At 43.2% G+C, this 9,429-nt stretch overlaps 1 protein-coding gene across 1 annotated transcript; it reads left to right on the forward strand.

The window, feature by feature from the left end:
• Positions 1-5,273: 5,273 nt before the first annotated feature.
• LOC121055810 lies at positions 5,274-6,670 on the forward strand. Its single transcript, XM_040529118.1, has one exon. It carries the CDS (start codon positions 5,323-5,325, stop codon positions 6,565-6,567), a length of 1,245 nt encoding a protein of 414 aa, XP_040385052.1. The 5' UTR covers positions 5,274-5,322; the 3' UTR covers positions 6,568-6,670.
• Positions 6,671-9,429: the final 2,759 nt, after the last annotated feature.

Genomic DNA, 9,429 nt, shown 5'->3' on the forward strand with positions numbered 1-9,429 from the left:
ATGAACTAAAACTCAACTGAATTAAAACCATTCTTAGAAGGTACCTTGAGTTACCAAGTCTTTAGCGTAAAATTTTGTTACTACCTAGAGATATCAAAATTAGAAAAAATTGTCATCATTGATAAAGTACAAGGAGATACTATATTTTCTAGTGTAAATTTTGATATCATAGGATAACAAAATTTTGTTAACTAGAGGCAACTTTTTTAAGAATGGTAAAAATGATCATCAAAATTTTACGCTAAAAAATTAGTACTTTGATTACTTTTTCATGGACAGTAGTATTTCCCAATTAATAAACAAATGTATATTCTGTACAGCCGATTGTTCTTTCTGATAGTAACATTTAAAATTGAGATATGAATGAAAATAGAGTAACAGAGATATAAAGAAGTCCATTAAAGATTGCCCGGCCATGAGACTCCATTTCAATGCTCAAGCGATGAACCATGTTGACAAAAAGTTCAGTAAGATAGTGATATCATGCAGGATGTTCTCTGTTGGACTAACAACTGCTCAGATTCTAGTCTTGAAACTTTCCAAATGCTTGAGACCAGTAAGACTAAATGAAGAATAAATTTCACCAACAGGACCATTGACTACTTAGAAATATACACCTAAATACTATACGGCCAACTCAGATATGAACATCAGAACATGTTGCAGCATAGCTTGAAACCATTATCTACGGTAGCCTAACCAGTTTTGATCTGCTAAACACCTTATAAGCTTGGTCCGTTTAATTCTAGTAAAATCATGCTTCAAATTAATGCCATCTCTTTTAAGACAAGTGTTAGATGTAATGTCCGTGTGTCCTCCCTAGCCTTGCGTGTACAATCACAAAAATATTAGTTCAGTCAATATTACTTACCCTACAAGTTATGGGAAACAAACTCGTGAACGCCAGTTTGTTGTTTAGTCGCCCCTCTCGCCAAACAACCGATCCTTTGGCATTTGAATCCTTTCGTTTGATGTGTTTGTCGGCAGTGTTTTTTAACCTGAAACAAAACAATAGCCAACATGTAAGTAGTCTATATACTTGGAAATGCACGAAATTTAATTTTGAGAATAAAGTCGAACCTCCTTGTTGTCATGCTTCAAGATTTTCTCCTTTCCATCCAGATGACAAACTAAACAGAGAGTTCTACCTTTTGGACAGTTCTTCAACTTCTTGCTGTAATTTCTGTAAGCTTCGAGCTCCAGGTTGACTTCGACATCGTCCTGGAACAACAGGGCGAGGCCAAAATCTTCATCCTCCTCCTCCTCCCTCTGCAGTATCCATAGTCCATTCAATATAAAGAAGCATAACTGGTGAAAAAAAAATGAAAGAATACAAAGCTATATGCAAATATTAAATTGCCTATATTAAGCATTTCTAACAACTCAAATAAGCCTGCCAATATACATGGCAATCTGGGCCGGGCCTTAATGATAGCATCGTGCACGAGAACGGCCATGGCCCGATACGGCTCGTCTCAACAGTCCGAGGCCGTGCGGCATGCGGCCTGCCATCAACCCCGTTGCACAATCAACCCATTTTATTTTTCAAAAACCAACGCCAAACCAATCCATTTTCAAAAACTCGATCAATTGACCCATCCACATACTAACGCCAACCATCCGTCAGATATCATAACCAGGCAATTAGCCTGTACACAACCATATTTGAGTTGCTCACAGATATAGTTGCAGTAGCAGAAGCTAGCGTGTGATCGGCGTCAAATCGATCCAACCCGTCATTTATATATGAGGATTAGGGGATAATAAGCCTCTAACCTGAGATGGGCGATGCAGGCATCGACCAGGCGCCTTGATCTGGCCGTGCATGGTCGTGGTGGAGGTCGAGGCAGGGGAGCTCGGGCGAGCCGACATTGATGGCCTTGTATTCTGCTTCGAAGCCGACACTTCCGTGTTCGGCCCCTGGCTCGCCGCGGCGTTCGAAGTCGTGCCGCCAGAGGAGATCGAAGTCGCCACAAGAGATGGCTGTCCCTCATGCGGACTCGACGTCGCGCGGGACACCCTCTTGCGCAGGGCCGAGCTCGCCGCGGTAGTCGTCGTGCTTGCGTGAGGTCTTCCTCCCTCTGGCGGCGGGGGCGGCGGGGAGACCGGCGAGCAAGCCGGACTACTCGAGGTCCTCCTCCCGCCAGTGCCGGTGGAGGGCGACTTCTGCGAGGAACCGGTCGACGCGGTCCGTGTCGCTGTAGAGGCCGCGCCGCTCGAAGTGATGACGCTAGACGAGGTCGGAGGAGCAGGAGTCGCCACGGTCGTCGTCGCCAACTCGTCAGAAGGTTGTCCTCCTTCCGAAGGACTCGACATCGCGCCAGACACCCTCTTGCGCAGGGAAAAAGTCACCTCCGAGCTCGCCGCGGTCGGCGGACGTGGCGCACTAGTCGTCGCGACCGGAGTCGTCCGAGGTCGTCCTCCCTCTGGCGGCGGGGGCGGCGGGGTGACCGGCGAGCAAGCCGCACTACTCGAGGTCCTCCTCCCGCCGGTGCCGGTCGAGGGCGACTTCTGCGAGGAACCGCTCGCCGCGGTCCTGCTCGGTGTAGAGGCCGCGCCGCTCGAAGTCGCGTCGCTCGAGTCCCGATTCATTGTCGGGGCGGCCGGAGATTGGGGAAGCGCGAGGAGGAGTTGGGGGAAGCGGGAGGAGGACGCAGACGACGGGGTGGCTACGCCGGCGAAGCGACCAAATGCGTATGAAACGCGAGGGGGAGAACCGGATATATAGATGGCCATGTGGACTGCCCGGCCCAGCACGGCCGGGACAGCCCACGAGCTGCACCAAGCATCCAGGCACGACCCGATAACACTTGGCCGTGTCGGGCCGACTCGAAGGCACGATGATAAATTGTGCTTATTCAGTAAATAAGTATATATTGTCTCCCTTACTTATTTGGGTTGTGTGAATAAATCAATTTTTACTCCCTCTTCTTTGGGATGTCTCTTAGTATAGCTACAATAAGTCTATTTAACATATCTCTCCTTTTGGACTAAGTTTTATATAACTAAATTAAGTATATTTTAGATCCGTTGATGTTTTTTGTCATTCCTACTAGTTGAACTGGGCCATGCTGGGTCGAGGCATCGTGCCAAGGCATCGGCCTAGACATGACCCAACTAGCGGGCCAGGCCGAGACATGCCCAACACCAATCGTGTCGTAGTGTGCTTGGGCTAGGCAAAATGATGTGTTGTGGGCTAGGCTGTCCGGCCTCGAACATTATGGCCATCTATGACCGGACAAGAGACGTTTATTCTTTATCTAAAGTTGGTCCGTCGCCCCATTGCGCGGAGGTATCTATTTTGTTTCCTTACTTCTCTCATAACAATGGGTTTGCTTGCGCAGCGGTGAAGCTCTCCTCCTGAAATGCGATCCCATGGCTGATTGACTGCAGCTACCTAAATTATACCCTCGGGCATACATATTTATACCATCTCCTATGTAGATTCTATCTCTAACACACAAGTCCCGATCGGACTCTAACTCTCTTAAAGATAAAGAAAAAATCTCAACTAACTCTAATTAACAGATAAAATTAAACACGGATTCTGATTATTCCCGAATCTATATGTAACATTCTAGGCCCATTCATTGGCTGAATCCAAGTTGTATTCCACCAGGTCTTCTATCCGATTGCCCTGTTTCATGTCCGATTCGGTCTTTAATCACAGTTTAATCTCCAACGGCAACTACCCAAATTTTGGCGTTAACACCCTGGTCCCATGTTTTGATCTAAAATGTTTATATCACTACCAAAATTTTTATTTTAGAATTGTTTATAGGGTTTATCATCATATTTTTGGAGTTAATGATTTGGGTCAGTTGAAGTACTTCTTGGGCATTGAGATTGCAAGATCTCCTAAAGACTAGATCTGCTCAGTGATCCAGGTATGCTTGGTTGTCGACCAACCTCTACACCAATTGAGCAAAATCATAAGTTGTGTGTTGAGTCAGGAAATCCAGTGAACAAAGAGAGATATCAAAAGTTGGTGGGAAGACTAATATATTTGTGTCATACACGACCAGATACAACATATGTTGTTAGTGTGGTCAGTCGATATATGCATGATCCAAGATGTCACATGGAGGTTGAATAGGATCCTAAGATACTTGTAAGGAAGTCCAAGCAAAGGACTATGGTTCAAGAAAAATGAACACTTAAAAGTGGAAGGTTATTGTGATGCAGATTGGGCTAGTTGTCCAGATGATAGAAGGTCGACTTTAGGATATTGTGTATTTGTTCGTGGTAACCTGGTGTCTTGGAGGAGCAAGAAACAACCTATGGTGTCTCGCTCAACGCCCAAAGCTGAATACCGAGCCATGTCAGCGAGTGTAAGTGAATTAATTTGGTTGAGGAGTTTGTTGATTGAGTTGAAGCCATTAAGGAATGCCCCTATGAAATTGTGGTGTGACAACAAGTTGGCTATCAACATTGCCAATAACCCGGTTCAGCATAATCAAACAAAGCATGTCGAGATAGATGTTTCTTCATCAAAGAAAAGTTGGATGAAGGAGTTTTAGAATTATATTATGTGGTGTCTGGAGAACAAGTGGATAATTGTCTAACAAAATGTCTAGGTGTTAAAAGAGTATACATCTTTATGTAATAAGATTGCATCATAGATATATATCATCAATCTTGAGGGGGAGTGTTGAGCTGCGTGTGTGTTGTGGCCCAAGAGGTCCATGTATCCATATGCTCGTATATGTATAGAGTAAGCAAGTGAGAAAGAAGATACGAGAAACAACTTTGTAGAGAAAACACACGTCTTCACATATAACAACACAGGGAGTGTTACTTGGAAATAATTTAAAATACTACTGGGAAGGTAACAAAATTATTCATTATTATTGTGTTCTCTTTTTTGCAGGTTTGCTTTCTCAATCTAGTAGACTCGTTGAAATGCAGAGCAGAATTCTCAAAAACAATTTCATTCAGCCATTTTATCTACATTATTCCTTAAAAGGAAGAGCCAAAGAGAGGTCATGGACAGATCAGTGCAATAAGGTAAGCAGGTGGAGCAGCACGCAATGCATTTCGCTGTAATTGGGTGATAGGGCACGGTTGGGGTTTGGCAGACTTCGCCGGGGAGATTTTTCCCGACGAGTTCGCCCACACCTGCATTCGGATTTGCTTGCCGAGTCAGCTCGAGCACCTGCAATCGGATTTGCTTACCGAGTCGGCTGAAAACCGAATTCCCATCGGATTTGCTCTTCTGCTCCCGCTATATATGCGTGCCCGACCCCTCCCCAAGAATCAGTGCAAAGAAGCAGAGCTCAGCCAAGATTTCCACCAAGACGAAAGTGTTGGAGCGACGAGGCCATGGCGGCCGATCTGCCAGACGATATCCTGATGGATATCTTCTCCCTCCTCGAGATCCCTGACCTCATGAGGGCGAGCTCCGTCTGCGCGTCATGGCGCGCCGCGTACGGCAGCCTACTCAGGCTTGGCCAGTACAAACGGGCCCAGACACCATGCCTGTTCTACACATCTGCGTCCGATGACGATGAGAGGGTTGCTTGCCTCTACAGCCTCGCGGAGAATAAGGTTTACAAGTTGACGCTCCCGGATCCACCCATCCGGAGGAGGCATCTGATCGGCTCCTCCCATGGCTGGCTGGTCACCGCCGACGAGAGGTCCGAGCTGCACATGGTGAACCCGATCACCGGTGAACAGGTCGCTCTCCCGTCCGTCGCCACCATGGAGCACGTCAAGCCCATCACCGATGATGCAGGCGTAGTCCTCGAGTACGAGTTGTCGGAATACTGGGGAGATATGGTTCATGAAGATCCGACGATCCATTCTCCCGATGGCCTCCGTGATCACCTCTACTTCAAGGCATTCGTGTTTCTTGAACCCTCCATGGGAGGCTACATTGTGGTGCTCATTCACAATCCATTCCATCAGCTTTCATTTGCAAGGGAAGGAGATTGTAAATGGACATGGCTGCCACCGGGTGAAACGTGCTACGAGGAATGCATCTACATGGATGGCCTTCTGTATGCATTGACAGCAAGTGGAGGAATCGATGTGTTTGATCTCAGCACTGGCTCTTCTGCTATCACAAGGAAGGTATTTGTAGGTTCGATGAAGTGCTATATCCACGAGAACATGTACATTGTTCAGGCACCATGGGGTGATGTGCTGCAAGTTTGGAGGGAGCAGGAAATTGCAGCCGGGGACAATGAGGAGGATGCTCCAGAATGGGACATTTCAAAGATTTTAATCCATACTAAGAACATACATGTGTATAGGATCGACATGGCAACAAAAGAGCTTGTGGAAATAAATGGGCTACAAGATCATGTGTTATTTCTGGGGAATAACAAGTCACAGTGTCTCAGTTCTGAAGAATACCCGCACTTGAAGGCAAATCATGTCTACTTCACTGATGATGAAGAGGACATTGCATTATCGGTTAGGGATCTTCCCCGTGACATAGGTGTTTTCAACTTAGAAAATAACAGCCGTGAAGAAATTGCACCCCCTCAGCTATGGTCTGGATGGCCAAGTCCAATTTGGATAACACCTAATCTTACAATTGGGAACTTGAGATTGAACAACTAGTTAACTGCTAGAGAGCCAGAGTAGTATCATTTTATCTGTTTTCTAGGTTTCCACTCTTTTTTTTTTTTCAGTTGTAACCTTTTTTTTAGCCAGATCGGCTGGAATAAGCGACCAAATTTTTATTAAGAATAGAAATAATGGAGTATAAAAATTATAAGATTTACGCCATTAAACCCTCTCGACTTATGAAATCTCACTCAAGCATGACACTAAACAAAAATTTCTAGGCCTATCTACTCTCAACAGGTTGATAAAACAGAGGTCAAGATAGGTGTGGTTGAAGGTAGGGGATGTAAACACCAGATTTTTCCAGATCAAGGCAAGAGCCAGGAAAAAGAAAACCACATCCAGTCTTCAACTTCGGAAGATGGTGTAGCCTTTTCCCACCAAAGAAATCATAAATAATATTATTTTATTTTTAACATATTTTTAATAAATAATTTTATTACTAAACCTCATTGTTAAATATTTTCACCATATGAACGTTTTGTCCACGCCACCCCACCTAGCATGGCAAAATAATGTTGTCATGTGGAGTAGTTGGTGTGACAGTATTATCTTGCCTCATCAGTGCAGGCTAGTTTGGTGTAACGGCTCTTTTTGCCATGCTAGAAGAGGTGGTGTGGTCAAAAATGTTAAAATGATAAAATTATTTACCTTCAAGGTTTAATAATAAAATTATTTATTAAAAGTTGTTAAAAAAATCACAACAAAGCAAGTCGTCTACAATTTTTTTTTCTCTCACCACCTAGGCTCTCGGGTACAGTGAGAAGCAGCAATTAACTTTCAGAGCATGCATGCGACTATGCATATATGACTTATAGGATTTAGATGAGATAAAAACTGTGGTCTTAGTTAAAGTCAGAAAGGGCGCCAGGCGAGATGGCTTCACAGTACTCTTCTATAAAAAGTGCTGGAACATAATCCATGAAGACCTAACTGACTATTCTCCAGCTCTCGGTCAAGAGGCAGTCATTTACTCATTTCTAGCTGCTAACTATGGCATACATTGCTCTTCTTCCCAACAAATAGGATGCCTAGAGTGTGGCACACTATAGGCCAATCAGTTTGGTACACTCCTTGGGCAAAATCTTCCCCAAAATTTTGGCAAACAGACTAGCCCCAAAACTGCAAACTTTGGCATCACATAATCAAAGTGCTTTCATTAAAGGAAGAAGTATACAAGAAAATTTTAGGTATGTCAAAAGGTAAATTCCCTGTGTATAAATGAAAACTCACCTAATCCATTCTATACCCCTGAAATTTATCCGATCCCTTCTATAGCCCTAAAATTCAATTTGATCATGTTGACGTCAAAAGTTAACTGATGACGTGTCACACACGAAGCCTTGGAAGACTTTCTTAGACTGCTTCAGTGCAAGAACTAAATTCTTAGAAAAACCAGGCGTGCCAGTCAGTTTGATCATGTAACTGACAAAATATGAAAAAACAAGGATAAACTGTTAAATCCAAAGGTTTTATCGGTCAGATAGCCGATATCGCTTCAGGACCCTAGCCGATGGACTAAGACAATCGGCTTTGTAGGAATTTCATGATATATAACATAAAATAATATCTTATCAGCTAAATTATTAGTATGATAGCAACTAAAGGGCCAGCTGACTAGTTTTTTCTTGAAAGATCGAACTTAACCGAGACAGTTTCAGGATTAACCAGCAGATCAGACCGATTTAGTGATTACCGCACATGCAATCAATAGCTGATAGGGTTCAGTGTAACTTAAACATGATAAAACTGGATTACTACACTAATTATCAGCACATAACAATATTAAATAACAACATGCATATACAAGCTAAACCTAGAAGATCAGACTAAACCAAGGCAGTTCAGGTTTAAACATGACCAAGCATGAAATCAAGGTAACACTGTAGAATACTGATAATTATCTATTAAACCATCGTAATCTATCGGCTTATCTGCTAAGCTCAGTAGATTAGACAAACTTCTGAAAGCATATCAGACCAAATCGACATAGATTGGACAAAACTGAGATAATATGTAATCTAGAACAATAATTACAGAAAATATGACGATATATAAACTTAACAAGCAAATCGATAAATTACTTGGGATAAGGCTGGCTAGAACTCTGGCAAAAAGACTATGCAAACATCCAATCTAATCTGTAAACATAAACTCAGCAAACCAGATTGATTGGACTAAACCGAGGCCGAATCAAGCGTGCGAATCCATGTTGACAAATTGGACGAAATATCAGAATAACCTTGATCGATAACCTCTACTACTACTCCAAACTAATAGATAGATCGAAATAACAACAAGTCTCAGATAAACCGTCGAACAAACTAGATGGAAGATCGAACTAAATTGAGACGGTTCTATCTAGTTGATCCAACGGATTGACAATTACGAATTCACATTGCAAAGTTGACAAACCTCGCGCCGAGAGCTCGTTCACATCGAAGATTGTGGCGATGCACCGAAAATTGTATTGATCATATGATTGGTTATATTTTACAAGCCACTAGGTGTTGTATTTATACTCCTAAAACTAACTAGAATATGATACGAACTCGTATCTATTACCTAACTTATTACACACGGATTCTATTTAAAGATATTGCCTAAAACAAACTCTAATATTTACAAATATTGCTTCTCACGGACTATTCTTGTTTCTTGAATCTATATGCATCATCTACAGGCCCAATCGGACTTTTCTCCTAATCCGAGTCAATTTCCATTGGCTTCATCCGACTCGCTTTCCAATTGCTTAGTTCGATTGCTTCACTTCCTATCCGATTTAGTTATTTCCCCCACTTTTCTCTCCAATGGCTATTTCTAAATTTTGGCGTTGAAGGATCCCTTCCATGCCCC

This window comes from Oryza brachyantha, chromosome 11 (assembly GCF_000231095.2).
Source record: "Oryza brachyantha chromosome 11, ObraRS2, whole genome shotgun sequence".
NCBI classification, from domain to species: Eukaryota; Viridiplantae; Streptophyta; class Magnoliopsida; order Poales; family Poaceae; genus Oryza; species Oryza brachyantha.

Bases quoted from the DNA above. Each gene is read 5' to 3' on its own strand.
- LOC121055810 (XM_040529118.1), top strand. From the start codon at position 5,323: ATGGCGGCCGATCTGCCAGACGATATCCTGATGGATATCTTCTCCCTC.